Below are 15,770 nucleotides of genomic sequence, written 5' to 3'. Positions count from 1 at the left end.
TGCGCGTGCGCATGCATACCACATTTTTATCCATTCTTCCGTCAATGGACATACCCATTTCTTGACTGTTGTAAATAATGCTGCAGTGAACACAGAAATGTATATATATTTTCAAATCAGCATTTTTGGTTTGCATAAATACCCAGAAATAGAATAGCTGGATCGTATGGTGGTTCTTTTCTTAATCTTTTGAGGAATCTCCATAGTGTATCCCATAGCAGCTACACTCAGTGTACGTTGCCACCAGCAGAGTACAAGGGTTCTTTTTTCCCCACATCTTCTTTAACATTTACTACTTCTTGTCTTTATGATAATAGCCATTCCAACAGGTATGAGATGCTATCTCATTATGGTTTTGATTTGCATTTCCCTAATAATTAGTTATGTTGAACATCATTTCATGTGCCTATTGGCCATTTGTATGTCTTCTTTGGAAAAATGTCTACTTAGAGCCTTTGCCCTTTTTTTTTAAATCAGGTTGTTTTGTTGTTACTAAGTTGTATGAATTCTTTGGATATTAATTCCTTATCAGAGATAGGATTTGCAAAAATCTCCCTCAGTTGGTTGCTTGGTTCTTATGAGTAGTTGCTTAATAGTCCGTATTTGGTACAACCTACATTTTATTCAATCATTTGTCTGAAATAGTGGCCCTTCCTGTTTCACACTGTGGAAACTGAGAGTCAGGAAAGAAAGGGGCAAGACCTGAAGTTAAGAATGCTTCTTAGGTCTCAGAATCTCGTTTTGTACACCTTTGCCTCCAACACACAGACACACACACACATACACACACACATGAACTCAGACATAGCAAAAGAATCCCAAGTTCCACATTAAATATAATTTTTACATTATGTCAAATATGGGTTTTAGTCAAGCAGGACTTTGGAGTCTAACTGCCAAGTTTGAATCCTAGTACTACTGTTAACCACCTTTGAGACCTTGGACAAATTCATCAACCTTTCTATGCTTTTGTTTCCTTGTTCACAAGACAGGATGATACTGGTACTTTACCTATCACAGAGAGTTGTGAGGGTTTAATGAATTACTTCATAGAGAATACTTGATTATACTATCATCATTGCAATTGATGTTATTGACATTTGGAGCTAGTAATTTGTTTTGGGGGGTCGTTTTGTTTTGTGTTTTACTTTATTTCTCCTGTTTTTAAAAATCCTCATAGAACTTTGAAAATTCTTAGGCCCTGGGCACTTAAAAGGCCTCCAGCTCAAGATCCTAAGCAATATGACATCAGCACAGGTACTCTTAGCTAAGAAGATCCCTAGACTTCGGGCGCCTAGGTGGCTCAGTCAGTTAAGTGTTCAACTTTTGGTTTGGCTCACATCATGATCTCAGGGTTTGCCAATTTGAGCCCTGCGTTAGGCTCTGCACTGACAGTGTGGAGCCCACTTGGGATTTTCTCTCTCTCTTTGCCTCCACACCCCCCCTCAAAAAAATAAATAAACTTAAAAAAAAAAGATTTATAGACTTGGTGGGCTTTATTAGGGGAATTTGGGGAATATGGAGGGCAGAGATTGGTATCAGCAACCTTCCCTCACCACTTCTTTTTTAATAAATAAACAACTTTTTTTGAGTTTAGTTCATTTATTTTGAGACATGCAAGCAGGGGAGAGGCAGAGAGAGAATCCGAGGAAGGCTCTGTGCTGTCAGATGTGGGGCTCAGTCTCACAAACCATGAGTTCAGGACCTGAGCCAAAATCAAGGGTCAGGTGCTTAACTAATTAATAAGCGATTTTCTAAGAGCACATGTCACAGCAAAATTGAGTGGAAAGTACAGGGAGCTTCCATATACCCCCTGCACTTAACAAAAGTAAAACCTCCCTGACTCTGAAATTCTGCACCATAATGGCACGTTTGTTATAATCAATGAACCTACATTGACACATCACTATTACCTTATGTCCATAGTTTACATTTTGGTTCATTACCATTGTAGTATCATGTGGAATAGTTTTATTGCCTTAAATTTTCTCTGTGCTTTGCTTCTTCATCGCTCCTTTCTCTGTAACTTCTGGGAACCATCTTACTGTTTCCATAGTTTTGCCTTTTTGAGACTATTTAATAGTTGGAATCACATAGTAGGTAACTTTTTAAGATAAGCTTCTTTGATTTATTAATATACATTTAAGGTGCCTCTATGTCTTTTCATGGCTTGATAGCTCATTCTTGTTTAGTGCCTAGTGGTATTCCACTGCTGGCATGTACCACTGCTTATCCATTCACCTGTTCAAAAATATCTTGATTGCTTCCAAGTTGTGGCAGTTTGGCTGTAAGCATTCATGTGCAGATTTTTGTTTAGACATTAGTTCTCAAATCCTCTGGATAAATATCAAGAAGCATGATTTCTGTATCGTATGGTAAGACTGTCAAATACTCTTCCAAAGTGTGTTTACCATTTTGCATTCCCAGAGCAGTGACTGAGATTTCTTGTTGTTCCACATCCTTGTCAGCATTTGGTATTGTTAGTATTTGAGACTTTAGCCATTCTAATAAGCATATATGAGTTTCTTGTTTTTTTACATTGCAATTTCCTAATGACTTACAATGTTGTACATCATTTCCTATGCTTTCTTGGAATCTGTGTGTCTTTGGTGAGATGCCTGTTTACATCTTTTGCCATTTTTTAATCAAGTTGTTCATTTTTCTTATTAAGAGTTCTTTTTATATTTTGGAAAACAGTCTTTCATAGATCTATCTTTTGCAACTATTTCCCCCAATCTGACTATTGTTTCATTCTCTTGACATTGTCCTTCATAGAGCAGAATGTTTTTATGTTAATGAAGTCCCACTCATCAATTATTTCTTGATTAGATTGTGCCTTTGGTATTGTATCTAAAATGTCATTGCCATACCATGGTCCTTGCAAGTACCTTATAATATTAAAATAATCCTGATTCCTCCCTGTAGTCCCTTGTATCCTCACTGCCCTTCATTTCACTTATGAATAAGCATAGATAGATAGATTGCTGTCAATCATGTCACTTAATGTGTAAAGCATAGTTCAACAGATAAAAAGAATGTAATGGAATACATTTTTGCTATTATTATTTTGATCATACTGTTGTTAGAGAATTAAGAATAAGAAAAATAAAAGTTTTTATTTTATCTTCACTTATTCATTCCCTAACACTCTTCCCTTCTTTATATAGATCTGATTTTCTGACCTTTATCATTTTCCTTCTCTCTGAAGAACTTCTTTTAGTATTTCTTGCAAAGCCAGTCTTCTAGCAACAAATTTTATTAATTTTTGTTTGGTAAAGTCTTCATTTCTCCTTGACTTTTCAAAAATAATTTCATAGAATACAGAATTCTAGGTTGGTGAATTATTTCTTTCACCACTTGAAATATTTCTCTTCGCTCTCTTGTTGGGTTAAAGAGGTGAAGTTGTATGTAATTCTTACTTTTGCTCCTGTATAGGCACTATGTTTTTTCCTAAAATTTTGACTTTCTCTCAAGATTTTATCTTTGATTTTCTGAAGTTTGAATATGATGTGTGTAGGTACAGTGTTTGGGGTATATCCTGCTAGATGTTCCTTGAACTTTCTGGTTCAGTGTTTTGGTGTCTTGACATTAAATAGAATAGTTCTGTCATTATTATTTCAAATATTTCTTCTCTTACATTCTCTCTTTCTTCTTCTTCTGGTATTCCCATTATTTGTATGTTACACTTTTTATAGTTTTTCCCATAGTTTTTGGATGCTCTATTACGTTGCTTTCAGTCTTTTTAAAATTTATTTATTTTGAGAGAGAGAGAGCAGGGGAGGAGTAGAGAGAGAGAGATAGATAGGGAGTATCAAGCAGGCACTGTGCTGTCAGCATGGAGCCTGACACGGGGCTCAATCTCATGAACTGTGAGATTATGACCTGAGCTGAAATCAGGACTCAGTCACTTGACCAACTGAACCACCCCAGTGCTCCAAGTCTTTTTTCCTTAAGCTTTTCAGTTTGGGGATTTTCTATTATATCCTGAAGCTTAGAGAGTCTCTTCTCAGCCATGTCCAGTCTATTAATGGGACCATTAAAGGCATTTTTCATACTGCACATGAACAGGAGAGGGGCAGAGAGAGAGGGAGACACAGAATCCGAAGCAGGCTCCAGGCTCCGAGCTGTCAGCACAGAGCCCAATGCGGGGCTCAAACTCACAGACCGTGAGATCATGACCTGAGCTGAAGTCAAAAGCTCAACTGACTGAGCCACCCAGGTGCCCCTGCATTTCATTTTTATTCTTTCTTAGCATTTCCTTATCTCTGCATATATTATCCATTTATTCTTGCTTGTTTACCTTTCCCATTAATAGCCTTATCATATTTATCATATTTTTAAAAAAATTACAGCATTCCTGACATATATAACTCTGATTCTGATGCTTGCTCCGTCTCTTCAGACTGTTTTTTTACCTTTAAGTATGCCTTATAATAGTTTTTTTTATTGAAAGGTGGACATGATTAACCAAGTGAAAAGAACTTTAGTAAGTGACTTCTGGTAATGTAGTGGTATAAGTTGTGGAGGGAGGGGAAGGTTTTTATAGTCCATAGGTCTCAATCTTTTGTTGAACTCATATGCCTAGACTGTGAAATAAACCAGTGCTTCTCAGTCGCTTTTCCCCACTTAGCCAAGAAAGTATGGCTACAGGGGAATGGAGGTGGCTATTTCTCTTCTAGAGCAGTCAGGCTCTAATAAAATCCTAACAGATTATTCTCTGGTAAAATACTGTTTCTTGAATACAGGCTTCATTGGTTGAGCACCCAATTTTGGCTTAGGTTATGATCTCACAGTTCATGCGTTCGAGCCCCACATGTGGCTTTGTACTGTTAGGGCAGAGTCTGCTTGGTATTCTCTCCATCTCTCTCTGCCCCTCTCCGCTCGCTTTCTCTCTCTCTCTCTCTCTCTCTCTCTCTCACTCAAAAATAAACATTTAAAAAAAAATTTTTTAATGGCAAAGGGTTTGCATAGACGTTTCTCCAAAGAAGACCTGCAAATGGCCAAAAGCACATGAAAAAAAAAAAATGGCATCATTAATCGTCAGAAAAATGCAAATCAAAACCTCAGTGAGCTACCATTTCATTCCCACTAGGATGGCTGGAATCAAAAAGTCAAATGACCATTTTGTTAGGGTTGCCTGGGTGTTTCAGTTGATTGAGGGTCCAACTTTGGCTCAGGTCATGATCTCATGGTTCATGAGTTCAAACCCTGTGTCAGGCTCTGTGCTGACAGCTCAGAGCCTGGAGCCTGCTTCAGATTCTGTGTCTCCTTCTCTCTCTGCTGCTCCCTCACTTGTGCTCTCTCTCTCTCTGTCTCTCTCTCTCTCTCCCTCTCTCTCAAAAATAAACATTAAAGGGGCGCCTGGGTGGCTCAGTCGGTTAAGCGGCTGACTTCGGCTCAGGTCATGATCTCACGGTCTGTGAGTTCGAGCCCCGCGTCGGGCTCTGGGCTGATGGCTCAGAGCCTGGAGCCTGCTTCAGATTCTGTGTCTCCCTCTCTCTCTGCCCCTCCCCCGTTCATGCTCTGTCTCTCTCTGTCTCAAAAATAAATAAACGTTAAAAAAAAAATTAAAAAAAAATAAAAAAGCATGTTTAAAAAAAAAAAATAAAAAAAAATAAACATTAAAAAAAAAGTCAGATTACAAGTATTGGTAAGGTTTTGGAAAAATTGGATCCCTTGAACACTGTTAGTGGTAATGTGATCTGATATAGCTGCTTTGGAAAACTACCTGGCACTTTCTCAAATGGTTAAATGTAGTTGTACCATATGACTCAGCTTTTCAACACAAGGTATATACCCAAGAGTAATGAAAAATATATGTCCAAACAAATACTTGTACGTGAATGCTTTCAGGAACATTATTTATAAAAGCCAAAAGTTGGAAACAACCGAAATGTCTGTCAACAGATAAATGGGATGGTATATCCATATAATGGAATATTATTTAGCCCTAAAAAATGAATATATGCTACAGCATGGGTGAACCTTGAAAACATTACAAAATTAGTAAAGTGAGGGGTACAGTCACAAGAGACTATACACTATTAATTCTCTGTCTATGAAAGTTTAGGGAAATCCTTTGAGATAGAAAATGGATTAATGGTTGCTTAGGTTTTGGGGGCAGGACAGTGGTTAAGGGATTGATAGCTAAAGATTATGGGGTTCCTTCTTGAGATGTTGAAAACGTTCTAACATTTACTGTGGTGATGGTTGGTCATAACTGAGAGGACATGAGAAATCATTGAATTGTGTACTTTAAGTGGGTGAATTATATGGCATTATGAATTACATCTCAGTAAAGCTGCTTAAACAAAAGAACAGGCTATTCTAAAAGTATATGTATTTACCATCAAATTTAGCAGGAAGAGACCAGACATTTATAAGTGACATATCTTTTAGCCTCCCCTCCCCATCTCATTTCCCCTTTATACCCCAAACTTGAGGCAGGGTGTTCTGCAGCATGTGGCCTGCCAACACTCTAAAGAGGGCCACCTCTAGCAGTCTGACTCTAGCCTAAAGAGAAAGGGTGTTGGGAGAAAGGATTTCTCTAAACCATAGCTCATACCAGGCACAGGGCTTGCAATCAATCAGTGATAAAGCACCCCAGAGGCAACTGGCTATAAAAGCTTCTCTCCATAGTGCATCCTTTCCTGGAGGAGTGAGGAAACGTTTGCCTGTTATGATACAGTTCCATCTGAAATTAGATTGCTCTGACTTCTAAACAGACTTGCCCTTTCAGAGCACAAATATTGGTGCTCTGGATGAGGCAAGTGAGGCCCATGTGGTTGGCCTGTGTGAAGACATCTGTGTGCTGTCCCTGCCATTATGGAACACTTGTGCCAGAAGACCTCCACCTAGCATGTTGTATACCTGCACACTGTATTGCATAGATGGAGAGTGTGCAGAATTCATTTTAATTGTAAACATTTCATTCTCAAAAAACAAAAGATTCAACCTGTTTTTCCTATCATTGGTAGTTCTGAACATTGGATATATATATATATCTGAACATTGGATATAGATATATAGGTATATTTTGATATTTTAATTATTATTTTAATAATTAAATTATTAATTTAAATTATTTTTAAAAATTTAAAAATATTTTAGTAATTAAATATATATATGTGTATATATATATTTTTTTACCAGGAGGTCAAAATGTACCTAATTATATGATTGTGAATGGAAAAAATGGTGACATAATTGGGTATTGGCAAGTTATTCTTCCAATTTCATTAGTATATAAATTATTAATATAAATTTGGGGGACATAAGACATTAAAGGAAGTCAACTTCAATAATATAATTTATAACAATTATAAATAAATCTAGTAAGGCTTTTTTTTTTCTTCTTTTACAATGCCAGCGCTTAGTTTTTCTTTTAAATAACAAGTGAATTTGAGGGGTTTCTGGGTTGCTTAGTTGATTAAGCCTCCAACTCTTGATTTTGATTCAGGTCATGATTTCACAGGTCATTAGATCAAGGGAGCCTGCTTAAGATTTTCCATCTCCCTCTCCCTCTGCCCTTCCGCTGCCTCAAAATAAAAATTAAAAAATAATAAACAAGAAGTGAATTTCTTATTGATCACAACCAAATAATATCTCTCATTTTCTCATACAGTAGTTGCATCCATTCACTCTACTTTTCTAGTTGATTCTACATGCAAATGCATGTTTTTAATGTTGTCTATACTAATCTTGTATGTTTGTTATCAAAATACATTTAATTAAAAAAATAAAGTTAACGAGTTTCAAGTTTCTCAAATTGACACTATTGTCCTAAAATACCACCACAATGCCATTAAAATGAATAATCATTTAAATATTAATGTCAGTAATCATGATACAACCTAACAGGAGTTTTCCTGTTGTTAATTATTCTCTACCAGCTATCTTCAATAGTATGGGCCCTAGAAGATGATTGGGAATTTTGTGGGTAGTTTTTAGGTTGTCATGATAGGGGGATATTATTAGGCCAGCTCTCTTGATCCGTAGGTTCAGTAGATCCAGTAGATTCCAACTCTTTTCTTTACACCCTCAAGGCTTGGTTCTTCTAACTTCTGATCTTCTCAAAGGTCTAGAGGATGTGTTCACTTTTGCAAGCACTTTAAGTTGTGGTTTCTTTGCTTTTGCCAAATTAGCTACCATTAGTCTGTCAGCATTGATTTACAAATATATGTTGAGTTTTTTTTATCCTATGATTTTTTCTCTCCCCTCCTCTCTTCATAGTGGGTTTGTGTCTTTTTTTTTTTTTTTTTTTTAATTTCCTTTACTGTCTGTCCAGTGGTTTCAAAGGAAGAAGAGATCACCAAGTGATGAATCTGTTATGCTTAACAGCAGAGTGGGAGATACCTTCTCTTAGAGATTATGGCAGTGTTCTAGGTGGTTTGATTGTTATGTAGACTAGCTGGTACACTGGCAAGTAGTGCCTACATGGGGCTAGATCTGTTTAGCACACTGCCATTTGTGAGCCCACCCAAAATGCCAGTGGTAGTTAAAGTTATCAGTTCATTCGAGTCTTGCATTAACTCAGCATAAGCAGTATGTTAGACAATTAACATTTTCTGTGCCTGAGAGTAATATGTAATCTTATTACTATTTCTCAAGCTGAGCTTTTAGAAACTAATTTGCATTCAGAAACAACAGTAAAAACAGTGTCTGGGCTCCTTATCATTAAACGGAAAAAAAAACCTGGAAAAATTGTTTTCCTGCTCTAACAGTCAGCTTTGCAACATAATTTTTCTGCATGTTAACAGATTTTTTGGTAAAAGGCCTCAGTGGGATTATAGAGGGGCATCAAATCTGAATGAACTTCATCATCTACTAAGTGACATAATGATTAGAAGATTGAAGACTGATGTTTTAACCCAGCTGCCCCCTAAAGTCAGGCAGCGGATTCCCTTTGATCTTCCATCAGCAGCTGCCAAGGTAAGAACATGTGTTTGATTGGAAGTCTTTTTTCTTTTTTGATTTTTTTTAAAGTTTATTTATTTTGAGAGAGAGAGAGTGTGTGTGTGTGTGAGCAGGGGAGGGGCAGAGAGAGAGGGAAAGAGAGAGAATCCCAAGCAGGTTCTGCACTGTCAGTGCAGAGGCTGATGCAGGTCTTGAACTCACGATCCATGAGATCATGACCTGAGCTGAAACCTAAGAGTCGGACACTTAACCAACTGACCAACTCAAGTGCCCCAATTGGAAGTCTTACTTTAAGTCATTTTAAATTATACTATGAAAGATTGTACATATTGATATTTCATAGAAGGAAAAGTCTGCTTTCTTAAAATAGGTTTAATTAATAGAACATATGAACTGGCTTTGTATCATTTTAAGACAAGAACAGGAAGTAATTAACTTCAGTCATCAAATAATGTGAAAAGATTCCGTATCCTACTGATTGAAAAAAATTTCTGCTCACTATAGAAAAAAAGCACTTCAACTGCAACAAAAATTTAGTATTAAGAATTCTAAGGATCTGTAGGGTGTGAAGCCTAATAATTAGGAAGGGAGTTGTGTTTCTTGCTCTAGGATTTTTTTCAAGTTTGAGCTATCTTCTAGAGTAAATTGGAGGTAGGCTTCTTGAGATCTTAAAACTGTGATCATGATGGAAGATGTGAAGGTCCTTAGAAATCCTGACCTACATTTACTTTTAGGGAGTGCAATGCTTATATATTCTCTGAAATTGCTTTAAATCTGGACAAGACTTTGTCGACAAAGACTATTCATTATGTTGTTTTATCTTGAAAGCTTAAGGTAGACATTTTGTAAACATTGAGCAATATGTTATTGGTAAAATAAAATGATCTGATTTTCTTTATCCATTATGTTAGCATTAGAAAGAAAAACAGGGGTACCTGCTTGACTCAGTCAGTTAGGCATCACACTCTTGATTTTAGCTCAGGTAATGATCTCACAGTTCATGGGATAGAGTCATGTATTGGGCTGTATGCTGTCAGCATGGAGCCTGCTAGGGATTCTGTCTCTCTCCCTCTCTCTGCCCCTCCCCTCCTCACACACACACACACTCTCTCTCTCTCAAAATAAATAAATAGACATTAAAAAAAAGAAATAAAAATAAGAGTCAATATGTGACTATGTTACATTTTTATTTTGCTAATATTCCTCAAGTCTTTATGCTTACTTAAATGAAATCCGATTTCTTTATCAAAATACCTGCTGCTGGCACTCTCAACAATAGCCAAATTGTGGAAAGAGCCTAAATGTCCATCAACTGATGAATGGATAAAGAAATTGTGGTTTATATACACAATGGAGTACTACATGGCAATGAGAAAGAACGAAATATGGCCCTTTGTAGCAACATGGATGGAACTGGAGAGTGTGATGCTAAGTGAAATAAGCCATACAGAGAAAGACAGATACCATATGTTTTCACTCTTATGTGGATCCTGAGAAACTTAACAGAAACCCATGGGGGAGGGGAAGGAAAAAAAAAAAGAGGTTAGAGTGGGAGAGAGCCAAAGCATAAGAGACTGTTAAAAACTGAGAACAAACTGAGGGTTGATGGGGGTTGGGAGGGAGGGAAGGGTGGATGATGGGTATTGAGGAGGGCACCTGTTGGGATGAGCACTGGGTGTTGTATGGAAACCAATTTGACAATAAATTTCATATATTGAAAAAAAAATACCTTCTGCTGTATATATTTTCACTATTTTCCTTTCTTATGTATACAGACTTTTATTTTTACTTTACAAAATGTTTTTCCATATGGGGACGCTCCCATTGTTTGATTTATGGTATTAGCAAAGGGCTTGGCTTTCACCCACAGCTTTTCATTGGTTTTTGTCATTGGTGTGAACATGTGACTGACCTGTCTCCATATTGATGTTTTAAAAAAAGGTGTTTTTTTTTAACATTTATTTATTTTTGAGAGACAGAGCACAAGCAGGGGAGGGGCAGAGAGAGGGAGACACAGAATCCAAAGTAGGCTCCAGGCTGTGAGCTGTCAACACAGAGCCCAACACGGTGGGCTCCAACCCACAAACCACGAGATCATGATCTGAGCCGAAGTTGGACACTCAACCGACTGAGCCACCCAGGCGCCCCATATTGATGTTTTTAAATGAACACATTGGTGTCTTTGAGAATTTCTTTTTATATCTTTCCAAAGAAAAAAGAAAAAAGAGTAGGACATAATTCATTATTGCATTAGTTGCTTTTCTGTTCTTTATGTTGTATTTCTAAACATTATTATTTTCTCCCACACAGGAATTGAATACCAGTTTTGAGGAGTGGGAAAAATTAATGAGAGCTCCAAATTCAGGTGCCACCGAGACTGTCATGGGGTTGATTACTCGCATGTTTAAACAAACTGCTATTGCCAAGGTACTCATTGCTGGGACATCATGTATTTGTCTTGATACAAATTATTTAATGTATTTTAATGCTTATATTTCAACAGCTTATTTGCATACTACAGCATGTCTTTGCCATTTAATTTTTTAACTCTCTTTTATGGAAAAATTCAGACATATTCAACATAAACAATGGTATAATAAACACCGTTATATTGGTCCATATACTGATCCTTTCCAATATATGGGTACACTTTGATGAGGGAGTATAATACGCTTTACACTTTTTCATTTAAAGAACATAAATATATTCATCTTTGTCATCAGATTTTTCTGTGGCTTTTGCTACATAACTGCTACAAATAATGTTTTTTTTTTATTTAAGTCAATCATTTTTAATTGGTATTGTGTTTCTTGTTCCCTACAGAGATAGATGTGCTCATATTCTATTTGTCTAAAAGTGCAAATTAGAGGTGTTAGAGTTTTAAATCTCAGTTTGAATATAAAGTAGATTCATCACACATTGTTGTTTTTACTAGCATGGTAGAACTTAGACATGCTAATGAGTGTCATTCCTTTCCAATTCTGAGATTTTTTTATAAGATAATTTTTTAAGTAAGGTATATTAAGGTATAATTTACATTCAGTGAAATTCATCCTTTTAAAATGTATAGCCTGATGAGACTTGTCCAATACATAGAGTCAATCACCAGCACCATCAAGATAAAGAATATTTCCATTACCACAAAAAGTTCTTTCATGCACCTTTGTAGTCCTTTGCCTCACACCCGCCCTCTACACCTCAGCATTCACACATCTGCTTTCTATCACTGTAGGTTTGTGTTTTCCTGAATGTTACAAAAATAGAATCATATAGTATATAGTCTTGTGTCTGGCTTCTTTCACTTAGCATAAAGCTTCTGAATACTGATCCATGTTTTTGCCTATGTCATTTCATTTTTTCCATTTTTATTTCTGAATAATATTCTAGTGTATGGATTTATTCCTTCACCAGCTAATGACCATTTGGTGTGCCTTATGAGTTTGGGCCACTGTGAGTAAAATTGCTGTGATCATTCATGTACAGATCTTTATATGGACAGATTTTCATTTCCCTTGAGTAAATAACCAGGAATAGAACGGTTGGGTCATATGGAAGACACAGGTTAAATTTTATAAAAAGCCTGATGAGTTTTACAATTAGTTTGTTAAGTATATACAATTTTGATTGGAATTATTTTGAATTATAAATTCACTTGGAAGAACTGACTTCTTAATACTATTGAATTTCCTGATCTATGGAAAGAGTGTCTTCTTTAATTTCTCCTAGCCTTGTTTTCTAGTCTCAGTGAATACATTTTGCTAGATTTATTCTAGTGATTTCACGTCTTTTTAGGTACTTGTAAATAGTATTTTTAAATTTAAATTTCTACTTTTTATTGCTAAATGCAGAATTATTGTCTCTTTTTATTTATTGAACTTTTGTCCTTTGATTTTGCTGAGCTCACTTATTAATGCTTATGGATTTTTGGTAAATTGTGTGGGATTTTCTGTATAGAACATCATTTTGTCTGCACGTAAAGACATGGGTGTAATCTTTTATTTATTTTTCTTGACTATCACATTGAAGGAATGCAAATACAGTTTTGAGTAGAAGCAATACGATTGGACAACTTTGCCTTGCTGTCATCCATAGGGGGAAAGCATTCAGCCTTTCACCATTAATTATGATGTTATCTTTAAGTTTTTCATAGATATGCTTTCTTAGGTTCAGAAAACTTTCTTCTTTTATTGAGTTTGTTGAGAGGAAAGATGAAACATGAAAATTTATTACCTGACAGAGCAAGGTTAGCATGAGGGTAGTTACCATAAAAGTGGATAAAAAGAAAATGGCTAAAATTTTAAGAAAATTATAAAGACTTGGCATGGGCTATCCTGACTATTCAGAATAAGGGGGTCTTGACACAGCAAGTCCACACTCACTCAGAAGCTTTATTTCCATTGGCCTCTACCAGGTGCTGACTAGAAGATCATAGAGCACTCCCATTAGTGGACTACTAAGTCCAGTACCTTCTTCCAGAACCTTATATTAAGCAAAATTGCTTCCAGGTGCTGGTTCGTAACAAAAGCTATCTACCCGTGCAGGCTAGCAGAAAACCCTATCGAAATCAGGAACTTGCACTGTTATGAGACAGAGATCCATTATAGCCGGGGGAGAGGCAGAAACTCCAGGGAAGTCCCACCTGTAAGGCTCAGCTGGATCAAGGGGCCTGCCTTACATTGAGTTGGTACTAGGAGACTTAAGAGGTCCCCTGCCCCCTACCAGGAACTTAACACTGAGAAACCATGAAGATCAGTCTGTCAAGGGAGAGAGACATGAGTCTTCAGTGCAGGCATGTAGGGACAACTGGAGTATGCAGCTGGAATACCTAAAAAAAAACAAAACAAAAAACCTTGGCACATACTAGCACAAGGTAGAAGCATCCTATTGCTGGGGGAGTTCAAAGTTTGTTGTGTATTGGAGGCAAATGTAACAAAAAAAGAACCTAAATATAAGGGAACCTAAATAAAACTCATTACTGATGAGATTGTCTCACTCCTTCCCACACTATCATCCTGATCACCCCCCCTCAAAAAAAAAAAAAAAAAAGCATGCCCATTTCTGGGTATAAGTATCAATTATCTCAGACTGTTCTATTCTTCTACATATAATTTCTCACACATAATAGAAATTATGAAATAAACAAAAGTAATTTTTTAAAAAAATAATCCATTCTCAAGAGATAAAGCAAATAATAAAGTCAAATTGATAAATGACTTAGACTGTAGAACTATTAGACAAGGTCTTATAGAAAGCTATGAATAATATGTTAAATAATCTAGTGGCAAAGGTAAACAGTATACATGAAAAGGTGGAGAATTTCAGAATAAATATGAATATTTTGTTTATTTTTAGTTTTTTTGAGAAAGAGACAGCATGCATGTGTGAGCAGGGGAGGCAAGAGAAAATCTTAAGCCATCTCCATGCTTAGCATGGAGCCCAATGTAGGGCTCAATCTCATGACCATAAGATTATGACCTGAGCCAAGATCAAGAGTTGGACCCTCAACCAACTGAATCCCCAGGTGCCGCAGCAATATGAACAATTTAATGACAGTAAAATGGAAGTGCTAGAAATAAAAAACAGAATTGAAGAAAGAGAAAAGTTTTTCAATCAGTTTATAAACCAATACAGGAGATAAAATATAATCATAAAAAAATCTTAAATGTCCTGGATGTTTATCCTAGAGCAATGAAAACTTTGGTTTACACAGACCCCTTCATGAGTCCAAATGTCCTTCAAACAAATTGTAGTATATCCATACAATGGAATACTCAGTTAAGAGGAATTGAACTATTGGGGCTCCTGGGTGACTCAGTCGGTTAAGTGTCCGACTCTTGATTTTGGCTCAGGTCATGATCTCAAGGTTTGTGAGTTCGAGCCCTGCATCAGCCTCTGCACTGATGGTGTGGAGCCTGCTTGGGATTCTCTCTCTCTCCTTCTCTCTCTGCCCCTCCCCTGCTATCTTTCATTCTCTCTCTCTCAAAAATAAATAAACTTAAAAAAAAAAAAAAGGAATGAACTATTGATAAACACAACAAACTGGATGAATCCAGAGGTCTCATACTGATGGAAAGAAGCCAGTCTCAAATGTTTACATATGCGATACCATTTTTTATAACATTTTCAAAACAATGGAATTATGATGGTAGAAAGTGTTATTATACCAATGCCATTTTCCTGGTACTATGGTTATATAAGAAATTATCATTAGGGAAGCTAGATTAAGGTTACACAGAAACTTATTTTTTTGCAACCTCTGGTGTGTCTAAAATTATTTCAAGATAAAACGTTTTAAAATGTACATATAATGGACACAATAATCTAATGACAAAAAAGAAATCTAAATTAATCCAAAAAAGGCAGAAAAGAAAGGAAAAAGAACTGGCTCAATCAGAACACAACTAATAAGATGTTGGGTTTTAATCTAGTTTTATCAATAATTACATAGAATGTAAATGATCTAAACCCACCAAGTTAAATGGTAGGAAGTGTCACATCGCATAAATCATGATATCTGCAAAAAAGTTATTTTTATGTATGAAGGCTAAACATTAAAAATAAATGGATGAAAAAAGTTATATCATGCAAACATAATCAAAGGAAAGCTGATGTGTAAATACTGTAATATCAGATAATAGAGACTTCAGAACAAAGATTATTTCCAGGATTAAAGAGGAAATTGATAGGTCACTAAGATGACAACATAGGTTGTTCCTGAATTTGTTACTCCTCACAAGAACAATAACTCACAAGTATTCAGGAAGAAGATACCCCTAAGAGAATCTTAGCACACAGGGGTAAGGCTGAAACATCCCTTCCTTCCCCCCTCTCCCCCATACCCTAAAGACCAAGAC

General features: G+C 36.3%; 1 protein-coding gene across 7 annotated transcripts in view; it reads left to right on the top strand.

Moving 5' to 3' along the window:
- ZRANB3 (zinc finger RANBP2-type containing 3) overlaps positions 1-15,770 on the top strand; it is a 304,853-nt gene that overhangs the window by 209,764 nt on the left and 79,319 nt on the right. For all 7 annotated transcript variants that reach the window (XM_042948578.1, XM_042948577.1, XM_042948579.1 and 4 more), the window contains 2 exons: positions 8,760-8,931; positions 11,227-11,343. In XM_042948578.1, the coding sequence (XP_042804512.1) occupies positions 8,760-8,931; positions 11,227-11,343 (289 nt within the window). The remainder of the gene's footprint in view (positions 1-8,759; positions 8,932-11,226; positions 11,344-15,770) is intronic.

Source organism: Panthera leo, chromosome C1 (genome assembly GCF_018350215.1).
Source record: "Panthera leo isolate Ple1 chromosome C1, P.leo_Ple1_pat1.1, whole genome shotgun sequence".
NCBI classification, from domain to species: Eukaryota; Metazoa; Chordata; class Mammalia; order Carnivora; family Felidae; genus Panthera; species Panthera leo.
The sequence above is the reverse complement of the archived record's forward strand: the minus strand, read 5'-3'. Positions and strand labels throughout refer to the sequence as shown.